Source organism: Procambarus clarkii, chromosome 86, assembly GCF_040958095.1.
Source record: "Procambarus clarkii isolate CNS0578487 chromosome 86, FALCON_Pclarkii_2.0, whole genome shotgun sequence".
Classification (NCBI taxonomy): Eukaryota; Metazoa; Arthropoda; class Malacostraca; order Decapoda; family Cambaridae; genus Procambarus; species Procambarus clarkii.
Window position 1 is genome coordinate 15977704 of NC_091235.1, and position 17868 is coordinate 15995571.

The 17868-nt window shown below is 47.0% G+C and overlaps 2 protein-coding genes across 5 annotated transcripts in view; both read left to right on the forward strand.

Moving 5' to 3' along the window:
* Positions 1 to 3651: 3651 nt before the first annotated feature.
* Positions 3652 to 8522, forward strand: LOC123767585 (uncharacterized). Of its 4 annotated transcripts, none has more exons than XM_045757355.2 (6): positions 3652 to 3739; positions 4849 to 4979; positions 5279 to 5479; positions 5951 to 6211; positions 6321 to 6460; positions 7485 to 8522. In XM_045757355.2, exons 2-6 carry the CDS (start codon positions 4907 to 4909, stop codon positions 8139 to 8141), a joined length of 1332 nt encoding a protein of 443 aa, XP_045613311.2. In that variant the 5' UTR covers positions 3652 to 3739; positions 4849 to 4906; the 3' UTR covers positions 8142 to 8522. The 4 variants fall into 4 exon arrangements, with proteins under 4 accessions (XP_045613311.2, XP_045613302.2, XP_069173247.1 ...); XM_045757346.2 differs by lacking the exon at positions 3652 to 3739 and adding an exon at positions 4397 to 4443; XM_069317146.1 differs by lacking the exon at positions 3652 to 3739 and adding an exon at positions 4568 to 4629.
* A 119-nt stretch (positions 8523 to 8641) lies between these two features.
* The window catches only part of LOC123767581 (protein O-linked-mannose beta-1,2-N-acetylglucosaminyltransferase 1), a 45349-nt gene continuing 36122 nt past the window's right edge, over positions 8642 to 17868 (forward strand). The window contains exons 1-2 of the mRNA XM_069317144.1: positions 8642 to 8772; positions 16586 to 16831. The gene's annotated coding sequence lies outside the window, so the exon portion shown is untranslated. The remainder of the gene's footprint in view (positions 8773 to 16585; positions 16832 to 17868) is intronic.

Sequence of the window (17868 nt, forward strand, 5' to 3'; positions counted from 1 at the left end):
GGTCCTTGATCCTAATATTCCCTGGAATACGACCTGAAAAATCGTTTCCATTTTACTGTAGGGTAAACAGAGGCTTTAGTTAAGGATTGGCGCCCAGTCAATCCTCCCCGGCCGGGATACGAACCCAGGCCAATGGGTTCACGAAGCACGAGGCGAGTGTATCACCACTATCCCACGGGGCCTGCAGGAGGACCTAACCCACCATGCCCATGACATAGCCATGGATAAATACTGATGGATAAATGACTATTTATCCATTATTTTGGAGCTGACAGCCTCGTGTGGCGTCCCGCTGGGAATAGTCGCCACTTATATATGGCCTTGTGGGCGCTTCTTAATTAATCTATATAGTCTCCGGCACCTCACAATCTCAACAGAACTCACCAAACTGCTCCTGAGCTTGAGAGAGGCTCAGGAGGAACCGTGAAGAGTGTCTCAAGGCGTCGTGTTGACGTCTGGTCCATCATGGCGGCGTCGTCCTGCCTGCCGTCGCCACCCGGCAAACTAGATTATATCTCCTCAATTCTCGCTCACCGCTATATTCCTGTGGGTTTAATCCATACCGAGCATTAAGTAAAATATCTTGGGTAAGTTATAAGTGATGGTTTGAGATTTGAGTCAGGGAGTTGATGTATATGGCAAGCTGGGACTCGTCAGGGGGTCGTGCATGAGACGCCCAGGAAAGGCAGTCAAGTCTGGGTAACTATTTGTGTTATTTATTTATATGAGGATGTGGCTTATTTTCCACACCTCCAGACCTGCGCCACACCCTTACACTCCGTCTAGACCTACGCCACACCCTACCCTCCCCCCAAGACCGACGCCACACCCCCACTATCCCTCCTGACCTACGCCACACACCCACCCTCCCCCAAGACCGACGCCACACCCTACCCTCCCCCCCCCCAGACCGTCGCCACACCCCCACTATCCCCCCCCCTGATCTACGCCACACCCCCACCCTCCCCCCAGACCGACGCCACACCCCCACCCTCCCCCCAAGACCGACGCCACACCCCCACTATCCCCCCCTGACCGACGCCACACCCCCACCCTCCCCCCAGACCGACGCCACACCCTTACCCTCCCCCCAGACCGACGCCACACCCCCACTATCCCCCCTGACCTACGCCACACCCCCACCCTCCCCCCAGACCGACGCCACACCCCCACTATCCCCCCTGACCTACGCCACACACCCACCCTCCCCCCAGACCGACGCCACACCCTACCCTCCCCCCCCCCAGACCGACGCCACACCCCCACTATCCCCCCCTGATCTACGCCACACCCCCACCCTCCCCCCAGACCGACGCCACACCCCCACCCTCCCCCCAAGACCGACGCCACACCCCCACTATCCCCCCTGACCTACGCCACACCCCCACCCTCCCCCCAGACCGACGCCACACCCTTACCCTCCCCCCAGACCGACGCCACACCCCCACTATCCCCCCTGACCTACGCCACACCCCCACCCTCCCCCCAGACCGACGCCACACCCTTACCCTCCCCCCAGACCGACGCCACACCCCCACCCTCCCCCCAGACCGACGCCACACCCCCACCCTCCCCCCAGACCGACGCCACACCCCCACCCTCCTCCCAGACCGACGCCACACCCATCAGCGTCCTACTGCTGAAGTAATTACCACTAAAGTAACAGGTCGGGGTCACCAGGGGGCAGTAACTGTGGCCCTCGGGGGTCATGACCCCCTTAATGACCGGTAATTACCTCTACATCACCACCGTCCTGAATAACAAGGTAATTAAGTAAGAGCTGGTCGTTGTGGCGAGTCACCGCCAGAGGGCACCTTCAACACTCTCACTTAACACGTCGTATTTTGAACGGATTCCACCAGTCAAGTAAAGAACGCGACTTAATATTATTAGTAATATTAACGTTTTCCGTGAGAGAGAGAGAGAGAGAGAGAGAGAGAGAGAGAGAGAGAGAGAGAGAGAGAGAGAGAGAGAGAGAGAGAGAGAGAGAGAGAGAGAGAGAGAGAGAGAGAGAGAGAGAGAGAGACAGACAGACAGACAGACAGACAGACAGACAGACAGACAGACAGACAGACAGACAGACAGACAGACAGACAGACAGACAGACAGACAGAGGAGAAACTAACAGAACAGTAAACACAAACATCATAACCTTTCTCAGGAGCAAATCTGACCTCGTATAAAACATATCTTCGTCGTTACTAAGAATATTCGTCCATATTCTGCTTGGAGACGGACATACCAATTGGAACCCGGCGACGCGAGCAGCAATATTGTGTCTTATGCTCGGATGCCTCAAGGACCAGAATGGCGTCCCCCAAGACCCCCGGACACTTTATTTTGTATATACCAAAAAGACTCGCGATCACAATATTTAGAAGAGGCTTTTGAAAATTGTCACGTGTGTGATATTACAATCTATGTCAAGATTACAGTGTTCATATCTTAATTAAACAAAATTAATTTTATAAATATTATTAGTATCTCTCATAATTCCTGTAATATTGCCTGAAGTATTATTTTTGTTTTATAATTTCTGTGGAGCATATTCCCGCCAGCGTATTTCTTATTGCTATTACGAGCCTCATATCCTGGTTGAAATATTTTGTGTAGAGACAGTTTCTGTAGCAATTTGGCAAACCGAGAGAGAAGGAGAGAATAATATAAAAAAAGCAAGGAATATATTTGTCTTCAGAGACGGCCATCAGCTGGGTGCTGGCAGACCGTAGCTCAGTCATATCCTTCCGCCCATAAAAGTAGTCCCAAAAGTCAAGTGTCAATTATACCTTACCAGTAGAATGTATATAAATATTTTATAAATGAAAACTAAACTCTTTCATATGACCTACAAAGAGAGTAATGTTAACGGGGAATATTTAGAGATTAATGAGAAATTAATGGCGTCTACTAATGCAGAGATAATATTAACAAAACAATTAAAATCGTGTAGTGTACTCTATATATTAAAATATTTTACTCTGACACCTGTATCAGTCACTAAAAAAAAATTGGGCTACTCTTATTGCAAATTCGCTACTTTTAGACCATCAGCTCGCTACTTTTAGACCGTCAGCTCGCTACTTTTAGACCGTCAGCTCGCTACTTTTAGACCGTCTGCTCGCTACTTTTAGACCGTCAGCTCGCTACTTTTAGACCGTCAGCTCGCTACTTTTAGACAGTCAGCTCGCTACTTTTAGACCGTCAGCTCGCTACTTTTAGACCGTCAGCTCGCTACTTTTAGACCGTCAGCTCACTACTTTTAGACCGTCAGCTCACTACTTTTAGACCGTCAGCTCACTACTTTTAGACCGTCAGCTCACTACTTTTAGACCGTCAGCTCGCTACTTTTAGACCGTCAGCTCGCTACTTTCAGCAGTTTGGAGCTGGCAACCCTGGTGCAGGGGTTTGACTTGCCAAAAGTCGCGAGCTGAAGAACTAAATGTCGCAAACTTTACAATAAAAGTAGCCAAATATTTTATATTTCCGATTGATTCGCTTTTCAGAATAAACAGCCCAGCTTATTTTAACTGTCGCCGAAAAAGTAGTAAGCAGCGAAATACATAGCTGGCTTTTTAATTGAATACAGTTATCTTAATTGGTAACCCAATTGGGCTACAAGTAGCGCTATCTGGCAACCCTGCGCCCTGGCGTGTGAGGAAGACAATATGGCGGACCCCGGGGGCAGCGTGGTGGCCACGGTCACACCTTCTAGAGCCTCTACGAGCCGCCAGAGAGCCAGGTAAGCCACGAATATAGATTCATTTCAATTACAGAAGATAACAGAATTGTTTGTGAGAAACTAGAGAGCGGAGGATATCGAGAGGCGGCCAGGAGGTGGCTACTAATATATCTCTTGACAACAATCTTGTGTGTGAAAGTACAGGTAACATGCTTCCTGTAGCATGTTACCTGTAGCATGCTTCCTGTAGCATGCTTCCTGTAGCATGCTACCTGTAGCATGTTACCTGTAGCATGCTTCCTGTAGCATGCTACCTGTAGCATGCTTCCTGTAGCATGCTTCCTGTAGCATGCTACCTGTAGCATGCTTCCTGTAGCATGCTACCTGTAGCATGCTTCCTGTAGCATGCTACCTGTAGCATGCTTCCTGTAGCATGCTTCCTGTAGCATGCTACCTGTAGCATGCTTCCTGTAGCATGCTTCCTGTAGCATGCTTCCTGTAGCATGCTTCCTGTAGCATGCTACCTGTAGCATGCTACCTGTTAAACTTCGTTAAGATGAGACATTGATAATAAAGGCGTTATCTGTGTTTTTAGATATGTATATTTTCCCGGTGTATTCCAGTTTTTTTTTTTTGTTGTGACCACAGTAAATAAGAGATATGATCAAGAGGGAAGGAGATAGCTTGTCTGCCTTACTGATAAACACTGTGTCAAACCCTCAGGTCGTGTTGGCAGGTACACTGCCGGCGTCACTGTTGTGCTGGTAAGTCCAGTCCTCGTGTCACTAGTGTTGGCAGGTCCACTGCCGGCGTCACTGTTGTGCTGGTAAGTCCAGTCCTCGTGTCACTAGTGTTGGCAGGTCCACTGCCGGCGTCACTGTTGTGCTGGTAAGTCCAGTCCTCGTGTCACTAGTGTTGGCTGGTACACTGCCGGCGTCACTGTTGTGCTGGTAAGTCCAGTCCTCGTGTCACTAGTGTTGGCAGGTCCACTGCCGGCGTCACTGTTGTGCTGGTAAGTCCAGTCCTCGTGTCACTAGTGTTGGCAGGTCCACTGCCGGCGTCACTGTTGTGCTGGTAAGTCCAGTCCTCGTGTCACTAGTGTTGGCAGGTCCACTGCTGGCGTCACTGCTAGAGGAACAACCTCAGTTCCCTTTCTGTTGTCACTGCAGATACTGCTGATTCATTTGCTGCTGACGTGATTACTGTTGATTCCTTGGAGGAGTGAAGATGGCGCGGACGGTGACCCTGGAGGCGGCACTGCTGGCGACACTGCTGGTGGCTTCCCTGTCCTTGAGCTCAGGTAAGACGTACCTGCCACCCACTGTATCTTCAGGAGCTTCCTTGTGTGTAGTTCAGTACACACAAGGAACATTGATATACACAACCATTAATATGTACACCATAAACATTACATACAAGCAAAAATGCTATACACAAGGAACATTGTTCTCTTACTCGAGGAACACTTATCCATATAAGGAACAAAACACTTTTCACTTAAGTAACAATGTTGCTGACACAAGGAGCACTGTTACACACACAAATACCATTGCACACTAAGGATCTCTCACTTAACCAAACCACCACCAACCATTACAGGAGCGGCTGTACAGGAAGAGTCTCAGCAGTGGACGGAGGTTGAGACAGAGGAGCCGACAGAGGCAGTTGAGTCTTCTGATGGTGTTGGAAGCGCCTGTTACCAGTACACCTGCCGCTATACCGACCAGTGTATCCCCTGGTACTGGGTGTGTGATGGTGCCTGTGACTGTCAGTATTGTGAGGATGAGTCCAACTGCTGGGGTGAGTCTTGATCACTTGTGAGTTTTTTCCTTCGACTTTCATCCCTTTGTCCAGTCCTTCATTCTAAGATGGTATATTAGCACATTTCCCTATCCGTACTCGAGTACATGTGCCTGCTGGGTCGAGCTTGGTTCATAGCCCCACCTTCCGAACGTTCTTTTTTTTTTTTTTTTTTTTTGAGATATATACAAGATATATACCTTGAACAACGCTCCTTTGTCTACCTTGTCAATATCCCTAAGAATCTTGTATGTTGTTATCATGTCTCCTCTATCTCTCCTTTCCTTCAGTGTGGTAAGGTCAATATTATGGGCCCAAAGGAGGCATTCATGATGCGTGAGCCTTTCCCATCAACTTTATTTTTATAATTTGACCCAAAATATTGTAGAAATTCTGATCTCAGTATATTTTCTTTCACTCTCTTCTTTTCTCTTCTCTCTGAGATTTATTAAATACTAAATTCCTCAATAGAGACGACAAGTTCAGCACCTGAAACTACGACCACTCCACCGCCTCCCAATACGACCACTCCAGCGCCTCCCACTACGACCACTCCACAAGCGTGCAGCGAACTGTACGACGTGATCTCCGGCAGATGTGTGCTGGTGGACCCTTTCACCTCCAACAACTGGAAGGAGGCTCGGTACTTGTGTGAGAAGTTGGGCGCTGATCTCCTCGTCATAGACTCCCTCGACTTCTACGGCCAGTTGCTGCAGTTTATCGCGGAGAAGGGTGAGTGTTGGAGACCTGTGGTGGAGACACGTGGTGGAGATGGGTGAGTGTTGGAGATACTCATACTGGTGCCAAACCAGACCAACAACATACAGGTGTGTACTTGCAGGTCTGGACACACATGACTACTGGATAGGCGGGACGGACGAGGCGCAGGAGCAGACCTGGGTGTGGGTGAACGGGGCTCCCATGATGCGAGGCTCCCCGCTGTGGGCCATCTCTTACTACAGCAGTACCACTTACCACCAGGTGAGGCCACACCTGGCTCTTGTGTTACCACCAGGTGAGGCCACACCTGGCTCTTGTGTTATCACCAGGTGAGGCCACACCTGGCTCTTGTGTTACCACCAGGTGAGGCCACACCTGGCTCTTGTGTTACCACCAGGTGAGGCCACACCTGGCTCTTGTGTTACCACCAGGTGAGGCCACACCTGGCTCTTGTGTTACCACCAGGTGAGGCCACACCTGGCTCTTGTACTACCACCAGATGAGGCCACAGCTGGCTCTTGTGTTACCACTAGGTGAGGCCACAGCTGGCTCTTGTGTTACCACCAGGTGAGGCCACACCTGGCTCTTGTGTTACCACCAGGTGAGGCCACACCTGGCTCTTGTATTACCACCAGGTGATGCCATACCTGGCTCTTGTGTTACCACCAGGTGAGGCCACACCTGGCTCTTGTGTTACCACCAGGTGAGGCCACACCTGGCTCTTGTGTTACCACCAGGTGAGGCCACAGCTGGCTCTTGTGTTACCACCAGGTGAGGCCACACCTGGCTCTTGTGTTACCACCAGGTGAGGCCACACCTGGCTCTTGTGTTACCACCAGGTGATGCCATACCTGGCTCTTGTGCTACCAGATATGTAAGTGTAAGACCAAATAAGGTTCTTGTACTACCGGCAGATTTGGCCACACCCGGCTCTTGAACTAGCAGTATTTACGACAGACTCACAACCATCACACTTGTGACACACTCACAACTTTTACAGTTGGCACAAAATAACAACCTTCTCCCAAGACGTCCGTCTTAGCTCGTGCGTGCGTGCTAAGATCAATGACTGCTGTGGCGTAAGTTGTTGTTGTTTTAAGATTCGCTTCTTGGAACAAAAAGTTCCAAGCAGCACCGGGCTATGGTGAGCCCGTGAAGTTGTTTTTTCATTCGACTTTCATCCCTTTGTCCAGTCCTTCATTCTAAGATGGCATATTGGCACATTTCCCTGCACACTTGAATTATTGTTTTCTAATTGTGTGATGACTTTTCGCTGTCGTGACAGGAGCCTGAGGACAGTGATGGGGCCACCAAGGACTGCGCTTACCTCGACCGGAAGAGGTTCTTCTACGTGGACGCCGAGAGCTGCGACCTGTTGAAGGGAGCCATCTGCCAAGTGCCCATCACGCTGACAGCTCACGATCACGCTAATGCCCCAGCGACGCAAGAGAAGGTGGAGAGTTTGGTGACACTCCTCCAGAAAAGTGGCCAGAATCGAACTAGAAGTAAAGTAGACGTAAATAAGCCTGGTAATGGTCCTGTACAGACTGGTCAGTCTCCGGCACACCTCGAGAACCTCCAGAACATAAATCACCAAACCATTGCACAACAAAAAGGTCAGAACGATAAAGAAACAAAACTTTCTGCTCAAGAAAGAGTCCTGAACAACAAAATAGGCCAAATTCTGGAACTGAAGACAATGCCAACCCAAAAACAGGGACAAAATCATGCACAGAAAGCAGATGAGAACACCAAAGACAGCACAAATCATGTTGCACAAAAGGTGGGTGAGAATGACAAAAGCAGCAAAAGTCCTTCACAGAAGACTGTTGAGAACGACGAACCAAACCAAAGACTCTCCCAGAAGGGCCAGCTTAATGAGGCCGCCGCCCGGAGGCCTGCTGCAGAGGCAACTCAAGTCAAGCAACAAGCTCCCCAGTAGCAAGATGATGCTTAAGACAAACAAACAGCCACAAAAGCTGCACAAACAACAGTGTAAGACCACTGTGGGGAGGTAAACAAGAGCAAACACTCTTGTAGTAACATCGTGAACATCTTAATTAACAACTTAATTGATGTACCAAAATACGACAAATTAAGACAACTTGAGGATTGTTAAGGCACAAGACTCCCGCTGTCCTCGAAGGCGTACCTCAGGCACACAGCAACAGTCACTGTGAACACTGTACATTGTGACCTATGGTAGTGTCTTTAGCAACCTACTCAATATACAGATCAACAAATATTAACAGAGCACATCTTGCTGGTCATTTTGTATTTTGACTATTATATTAATTAGCCAGAAACTGAAACACTAATCCTTTGCTGTATTTCCGTAACCTAAATATATAAATAATGTGTATTTGCTCACTGGAAACTTCTTCCACAACTTATCTCTGCTACCAATTAGATTTAAAAATATTAATTCTTATATAGTGAATTATTCTGAGAAATGTAGACAATAATTCGAGTTGCCAGAGAGAGGAACTCTGTACTGAGAATTATCAAGATCCACTCCAGGCTAGCTACTGATATCCCCAGGATGCATTCCACAACAGTTGCCTAACTCCCAGGTACCTATTAACTACTAGGTGAGCAATAATAATATTGTTGACGAGGTTACTCACCCCCACAAAGGGAATTATCATCTTTGTTATTTTAGTCACCATAAGCGGGAGCAACTTTCTTTTCTGTTTTGTTACAGAATTACTTCTGCCCTCAGTCTTATCGCCTTATCTGTTATCTTATCGTGTAACATTCTGCCGTCTCTTGCATCTTAGGAAAGTACGTGTAGCTACTATGGATGGTAGTACATCACAGTAGATATAGCTACTATGGATGGTAGCACATATAGCGACTATGAATGGTAGTACACATAGTACATATGGTGTACTGCTATCCATAGTTTCTATATGTACAATTACGCCCTAAAAGTCCATATTTGTACTTTTCTATGTTCCCAAGGGCCTGAAAAAGAACGCAACAACTTAAGAACACTTTGGATTGCATATTTAGGCGTAAGCATGAAGTTTAGATATCGGACAGATTAGATTAAGGTTATGGCTAACCTGTTCTACCTTTTGCTATGCATTTTAGAATTTCGATATTGCAAAATAGTACCTTTTTGGGGGTACAGTAGTTCATTTTTGTATATTCCATCCATTATAGCTATAGGTTCTGTCAATATTGGAGGGTTGTCGTCTTAGGTGGCGTATATGAAGGGTGAAAGATAAGGAAGATAGAAGACAAAGATAACAGGGATGTCAAGTACATCCTTGATCTCTATGTCCCAGGGGGTCTGCTTCCCCAACACCTCATCCCACCTGAACAGGACGGTAGAGCGACGGTCTTCTTGCAGGACTGCGTCCAATCCACGACCGTCGAAGTGGTTGGGCACTTCCTTTCTTTCGTCCTATCCTAAATCCTTATCCCTTCCGTATGCGATATAGACGTAATGACTTATAGTGCTTTGTCCTGATAATTCCTCTACCTTCCTCCTCCAACAACACCGCACCCAACACCACCTACTCGGGAAGGGGAGCATGGCCTTCGACTCTAATACGAGGTAAATAGAGCGGATAATAAGTACGGCCCACCACCACGGGGGTGATGAGACGTGGAGAGCACAGCTGGTAGACATGGCAGAACACTTCTCGAAGCAGCATATTACACAGCCAACCACGATAGGACCACACTCAGTATCACAATGGCTGCTGAGATACTGTGATTGAGGAAAGATATACAGGTTTCGTAAATGGATATACAAATGTGTGATGACTCCTGCACTATAGTAAACGAAACAAAAATAATGTAAATACCAATATCATATTTTTGCGATAGCGACAAGGACAACTTACCTGAATTTTAGTGTTCAACTTCCTGATGGCTCGTTGAGACACCTACGGAGATCTATACATTACCATCTCCATTCTCCCTCAAGTTCTTCTCTGTCCTCCTGTCCCTCCCTGCTCACCCGCCCGTCCACCAGCCCGTTCACCCGTCCCTCCCTCCACCCCGCGCGCGCCACATTTACCTCCAAAACTGACCTGCTTTGATTTTTGGGCTGAGTGGGCTCCAATTACCTCGCGGGGGAAACTGCAACAAAAAGGACACTTTGTCTCGCTTGTGCCGGAACGCTAAAGTTTCGTGTTAAGTTTAATTAACAAATCCCAACATGGCGAGCAAACAATATATCGACACTTTTATGAGTCATTTACAGACCGGGAATGTTTAACTCATTCATTAACGGTTTGTGTGTGTGTGTACTGTCCTAGTTGTGCTTGTGTGTGGGGGGGGGGGGGTTGAGCTCTGGCTCTTCGGTCCCGCCTCTCAACTGGTGTACAGGTTCCTGAGCCTACTGGGCTCTTATCATATCTACATTTGAAACTGTGTATGGAGTCAGCCTCCACCACATCACATTTGCATGCATTCCACCTGTAAACTACTCTGACACTGAAATATTTTTTTCTAACGTCCCTGTGGCTCATCTGGGTACTAGGTTTCCACCTGTGTCCCCTTGTTCGTGTTCCAATCCGTGCTATCATGGGTGGAACCATCTTATCGCTCCTTGAGGTTTTCTTGATTTTCTTGAGGTTATCTTGAGATGATTTCGGGACTTTAGTGTCCCCGCGGCCCGGTCCTCGACCAGTCCTCCACCCCCAGGAAGCAGCCCGTGACAGCTGACTAACACCCAGGTACCTATTTTACTGCTAGGTAACAGGGGCATAGGGTGAAAGAAACTCTGCCCATTGTTTCTCGCCGGCGCCTGGGATCGAACCCAGGACCACAGGATCACAAGTCCAGCGTGCTGTCCGCTCGGCCGACCGGCTCCCTCTGCCCGGGTTTTCAAAATCCGACCAATGGACTTTTCTTATTACATATTTGATGCTGGTCTTATGCCATATCAACGTGAAAAGATTATTAATTATTAATTGTAGTGTAATCAAACTCGATATTTTCACTTATTTAACTTCATTTTTATTCAAAATTAGAATTTGGTGTATAGTCCTAATTAAGGTTAGGTTAGGTGTTAAGGTTCTGTTTGTAAACAAAATCACTCCAATATTTGTACTTTTTACACGTGGGTGAAGCATTTACAGAGTTAAGATTCGAACGGAGGACGTGAACTCTGCTCGAGAACAGTTCGAACGTCATCAATTGATTGTCGTGTATAATGCTTTATTCGTTAACAGGGGGAGGGGAGCGGCTGGTTTAATTAGCATTTGGCCCTTGTTGATGCGTTGGTGGTAATAGAGGAGATCTAAGTACATGCTGTGGCGGCTGGAGTAGTTGAGGTGTTGATGATTGTGATGGTGGTAGAGGGTGATGGTGGTAGAGGGGTCATGGTGGTAGAGGGTCATGGTGGTAGAGGGTCATGGTGGTAGAGGGTCATAGTGGTAGAGGGTCATGGTGGTAGAGGGTCATGGTGGTTGCTATGGTGGTAGCGGCTCTTCACCTAGTGATGCAGGTGACAGTAGTTGTAACAGTAATTGTGGCGTGGAAGGTGCTAGTGGAGGTGGTGACGGAAGTAATAAGAGACGGTGGTGGTCATAATAACCTAGAGAGGACATCAACAAGCCACACGGCCCAAAGGAGGCCTCTTGTACAACGTATGTCAGGTGATGTTTGTCTACCTTTGACGTCACTGATCCCGCGGTAATTACTGATTTGTAAAACTAATTCGGCAGACATGTTCCAAGCTCCATAGGCAGTGTTCCTGTGTTGCTGCTGTTACTGATGCTGTTGCTGACGCTGTTACTGATGACAGTGAGGTGTTCACATGTGTAGCAACAGGTGTGAACATCTCAGTTACTCTAACATCATCTACCTTTCTCCTGTAGCATCATCTACCTTCCTCCTGTAGCATCTACCTTCCTCCTGTAGCATCATCTACCGTCCTCCTGTAGCATCATCTACCTTCCTCCTGTAGCATCTACCTTCCTCATGTAACATCTACCTTTCTCCTGTAACATCTACCGTCCTCCTGTAGCATCATCTACCGTCCTTCTCTTGCCTGGTTGTGTGTAAAATAGTGTTGAGGTGGCGTGTAAATACTTGTCTTTGAGACACATGAGCCTCAGAGGTAGAGAGTTGTGTGTAGTGTTGTGTTGATCAGCAGACCGGCCTGATCTGGGGTGGTTGGGTCCCTGCCTCCACCACCAGACGGGCTCTATAGTGTGACGTGGCCTTCTGCTCCAAGGATAACAGATAGACTAAGAGTGGTTCTTGCTAGGGAAGTGCCGTTGCTGTCATTGTGTTACGCCACTGAGCCTTGTTAGTAGTATCCATGAAAAAGCGCCTCTCTAGTTTTGAATGTCCCGCACTAGGCTGTTTGTCCGTATGCGCGGACGCTAAAGATTCAGAGTACATGTACTTACGGTACTTACCTGGCACAGGAGCGGGGCAAGTAGCACGGGCTATGGTGAGCCCGTAGTGGACTTAGCTGGCACAGGAGCGGGGCAAGCAGCACGGGCTATGGTGAGCCCGTAGTGGCCTTACCTGGCACAGGAGCGGGGGCAAGTAGCACGGGCTATGGTGGACTTTGTCTTTTGGTATTCAGCATAAACTGTTAGCTGTGGTGGTAGGTATTATGAAACCAAGAGGGCAAGCAGGACCTCAAACTCGGCCTGTGACCAGCTCAAGGATCACTTAAAAGTGGGTGGGTGGGTGGGAAGAGTGGGGGTGTATGGGTGCCTGCCACAACAGACTAATGGTGCGGGCTGTGTGCGCGTCTCTTCCTCCTGAAGATAAATTTTCTCCTCGCCTGAGCAGACACGGGAGGAGACGCTGAGAAATTATCCACGCTCTCCGTCTTGAAGAATCACTTGTACGTCTTAAAGTGTCTTCGTAGTATGTTATTGTTGGGTTGCGACCGGGAGACATATTTTAGAGTATTGTCTGTCAGTATGTGCTCTTTTATTGTAAATAAACGTTTTGTGGCGGCTTTATATATATATATATATATATATATATATATATATATATATATATATATATATATATATATATATATATATAATATGACAGTGTCAGACCACGGAGGAAGAATTGAAACAGGAATTTCCTTAAGTACTTTCGTATATTAATACATCTTCAGAAGGAATGATTTCATTGCTTGAAATCTTACATTGATTTCATTTCAATGATTGAAATAATTCCTTCTGAAGATGTATTAATATACGAAAGTACTTAAGGAAATTCCTGTTTCAGTTCTTCCTCCGTGGTCTGACACTGTCATATTTTTCATCACGTGTTAATTTTCGTGATTTACACAGTGCCTGGGGTCAGGCACTGGCTGTCAGCCCACGTATATAATGTAGTGTCAGGGCTGACAGCCGCAGACCCTGGCAACACTCTACTGTCAACAGTCACTAACTTACACCAACTTACCGCTGCCAACTTAAACACTCACAAGACAAAGTTTAAAGCCAATACACCTCGGGGGACTTGTAAGTTGCTCCTGATCTAAAGTTGACCTCTTGGGCCTTTCTTGAAAATATTTGAGGTACCGTATTGTCACTTAAGAGGTGTTTACTATGAAGTAAATCACGTGAAACTTTCCTCAAGAAATATGGTTCTTTTTTTTGTAGTGGATCCACCATGCTGTTGTTGTTGGCACTAATAGCTTCACTACTATGGTCCTCTTGTGGTGGTTATGGTAGTAGTAGTGGTGATGTGTACTGTTGATGGTATAGTGGTGTGCTACGCGCTGTGTGCTGTTATATATATATATATATATATATATATATATATATATATATATATATATATATATATATATATATATATATATATATATATATCGTTTTAATTTCATGTGCTATTTTATAACTTTACAATTCAGCTCAAAATAGATAGGAAGAAAAATACAATATTCATTAAAAAAATGTTTACTATTTTGCTTTTGTGTCGTTTGGAATTTTCAATAATTGTGATCTGGAGCAGTTATGTATTAATGAGGAGCCGCCTCAAGTTTTCCACCAGTAAAGGTTCTTGTGCAAGTATGGATTGGTTGTTACTTGAAGTTGGTATTACTGTGTGCTGGACACCACCACCACTACACTACCACCGGGATAGTGGCCACTGGTATTGATCTTAATGACAATTCTACCTAAGCAAGTTGTCAGGGGCCAGATTCACGAAAGCAGTTACGCAAGCACTTACGAACGTGTACATCTTTCCTCAATCTTTGACGGCTTTGGTTATATTTATGAAACAGTTTACAAGCATGAAAACTTGCCAATCAACTGTTGTTATTGTTATAAACAGCCTTCGGAGCTCATTAACTGTTTAATGATTGTAAACAAAGCCGCCAAAGATTGAGAAAAGATGTACAGGTTCGTAAGTGCTTGAGTAACTGTTTCGTGAATCTGGTCCCAGGTTTGGTTTGGTTTTTCAGCCAATCGACTTTTTTCGATTAGGCTATTATTAAATATCTCCCCCAAGTTGTGAGGGGAAGTTCCTACCATGACAACTATGAATATAAAGTCTACTTTAATTTAAAAAATAAATCATTAATAAATAAACAAGAAATAATTAAATAAAATAAACAATAAATAAATTCCTGCTGGTAGATTTTCCACACAGTTATTCCGCCATAACACAGTCCCCCGAAGGAGAGTGTAGGAGTCCACTTACATACACCGCATGTATGATCTTGTATGATGTTTTGTAAATATATTTGAATCAGAATTCAATACCTAGGTTCCTGTAGGCCCTTAGGCCGGGGGGGCAAATACCAGCAGCCTCATGTTATAAATTTCTTGGAGTAGAACTAGCGTCAATTATCGATTATACCATACATCATCCCCCCTACCATACACCCCCTGCCATACCCCCCCTGCCATACCCCCCCCCCTGCCATACCCCCCCCCGCCATACCCCCCCCTGCCATACCCCCCCCAGCCATACCCCCCCCTGCCATACCCCCCCCCTGCCATACCCCCCCTGCCATACCCCCCCCTGCCATACACCCCCCCTGCCATACCCCCCCTGCCATACCCCCCCTGCCATACACCCCCCCTGCCATACACACCCCCTGCCATACCCCCCCCTGCCATACCCCCCCCTGCCATACCCCCCCCTGCCATACCCCCCCCCTGCCATACCCCCCCCCTGCCATACCCCCCCCCTGCCATACCCCCCCTGCCATACCCCCCCCTGCCATACCCCCCCCCTGCCATACCCCCCCTGCTATACCCCCCCTGCCATACACCCCCCCCCTGCCATACACCCCCCCCCCTGCCATACACCCCCCCCCCTGCCATACACCCCCTCCCCTGCCATACACCCCCTCCCCTGCCATACACCCCCCCCCCTGCCATACACCCTCATCCCCTACCCACCTTACCCTATTATATTGGGCCACAAACTGACCCAAAAGGACGTGTCAGATGCTGGTTAAGTGACCTTAAGTGTGGAACACATGACCTTAAGTATATTCCAAAGGTGAACACCTTGCTAGTGGGTCTTCTTGCGTCTCTCTGGCCCTTATCTCTCTCTGTGTTTTACCTCCTAACTTCTGCCTCCGTCACCTCTCTTTTAATTAACTTGTGGTTAACTATTCCGAAAATCTTCTCCTTTCCTTAAGAAAGTTAGCCTCGGGCGAGCTGACTCAGTGATCCCAGAGTGAAGACCTGGAGGTCATCCTCCAGGTCTCGTGAGGGCCCGCTCATGACCCCAGGGGCACCGCTGGTCCTGGAGGGAGGGGGGTGGCCTGGGGCATTATAGGGGGTTAGGGTACGATAGTGGGGGGGGGGGGAATTAAGAAAGACCTGGAGGTAAACAGGTACTGTTTACTACTAGGTGCATAGAGGCATTAGCTGAAAGGAAAGGTGCCTAACCCCCTTCTGTCCCGCTTGGGAGTCTAAAACAAAACCAACTGCCCTACGAGACCACTAAATGTGGACTGCTCACTGTATCTGAATAACATTTTGTATCTTGGCTGAGCTGACTGTTACGGGAAGTTTAATTTAATATTTATTCTTTCCTGCTTGTATTATTGTCTCCCGTTTTCTGTTGACGCTTCTGACCCTCGTGAGGGGGGACTGAGGGAAGATGTGCGGGTGTCTTACCACTTGTCTTCAATTGTCTTCAATTGTTCTTTTTTTTATATATTCATGATCAATTAAATGAAATATCTTAACATTTCCAGCGGGTGTTGACCTTGTTGCCATGGTTACACTTTTATTATTATGTAACTGCTGTTTTGACTGGCGTAGAAAAGTTAGCAATAAAATGCTTACACCAATAACATATTTTGCTAAAACCCAAATATTGATGCCATACACCTCTACAATACACATGGAGCCATTGCAAATGTATTTATATGGCAAAACAATTGTTTTTTTTAAGCCTGATCTGTTCACTTATACACGAGGCTTTCAGGGCGACTGGTACAATCATAGTTAGCAAAAGTGTTTGCGAGGGAGCGGAGAGTGAGGCACAGTGAACAAGGCATTTCCGAAGGAAGTTTCCTGCTAGCGACGGTGACTTGAGATGGTGACGAAGGCTGTGTTTAAGATCCCGTGTTCCCGCCTTCCTCCTTGTCGTCTGAGGCGCCCTGACGCCCTTCACGCGCCTGTGAGTCTACTACAATAATCTACCTCGTCGCCTCACGCTCATTGCGCTAAGGTAAGACATTTTTAATTAAAATGGAAGATTTGTGAAAATCATTTTGAGACAATTGGAGTGATTTGAACCAACGTTCTGGCGATTCCTAGACACCTACCTGTCTTAAGCGACTCAGCCATGATGGTACAAAATGATTTTTATTGGTATATCACGTCATTGTGATTTCATTATGATATGATGACCAAAGTAAACACCAGAAGATTAGGATACGACGACGTTTCGGTCCGTCTCGGACCATTATCAAGTCAGTTTTGACTTGATAATGTCACATTCTCACAATAGACATGATAATGGTCCAAGATGGACCGAAACGTCGTGGTCTCCTCATCTTCTGGTGTGTGGTCTGGCCATCATATCTCCAGCCCCGTTATTGTGATTCATCGTCTACATTGCGACATTATTGTGTGTCAACCTTGACACACTTCCCTGGCCTGAGGACCGTCTGCCTCAGAAGATATATTTTACTCACGATCAAAGGTTCGAGCTGTGTTCAGACATTGTGTTTTTGTTCATTTATTATGCAACCCCATCTCGCTGATCCTGTGAGCTGTAGTGGACCCCATGCGTGCATACTGTGAGCTGTAGGGACCCCATGCGTGCATACTGTGAGCTGTAGGGACCCCATGCGTTCATACTGTGAGCTGTAGTGGACCCCACGCGTAACTGAAGGACAGTTATGTGGGTTTGTTCAGCTCCTCTTTTGGCCAAAGAATAGAAGACAGACTAAGATTTTGTATCTTCTGTCAATGGAGACCTTGGTCTTGCTGGGCCACAGATTTCTATTATCTCTATTTTGATACTTCCCGTAGGCAAGTCAAGAAAAGATTAGTGAACACAACCCAAGAATAATTAAATTTTTATGTCTAAACTTTGTCAATGACGTCGCTGTTACGTTGCTAGTTTGTTTGTCAATCCCCCTCCCCTGTTTCTCTCGTCTCCTCTCCCCTCTCCCACTTGCTCCCATTGTCCCCTCTTCCCCCCTTCACCTTCCCCTCTTCCTGCGCTTCGCTGTTGGCCTCCACCATCCTCCCGCTACA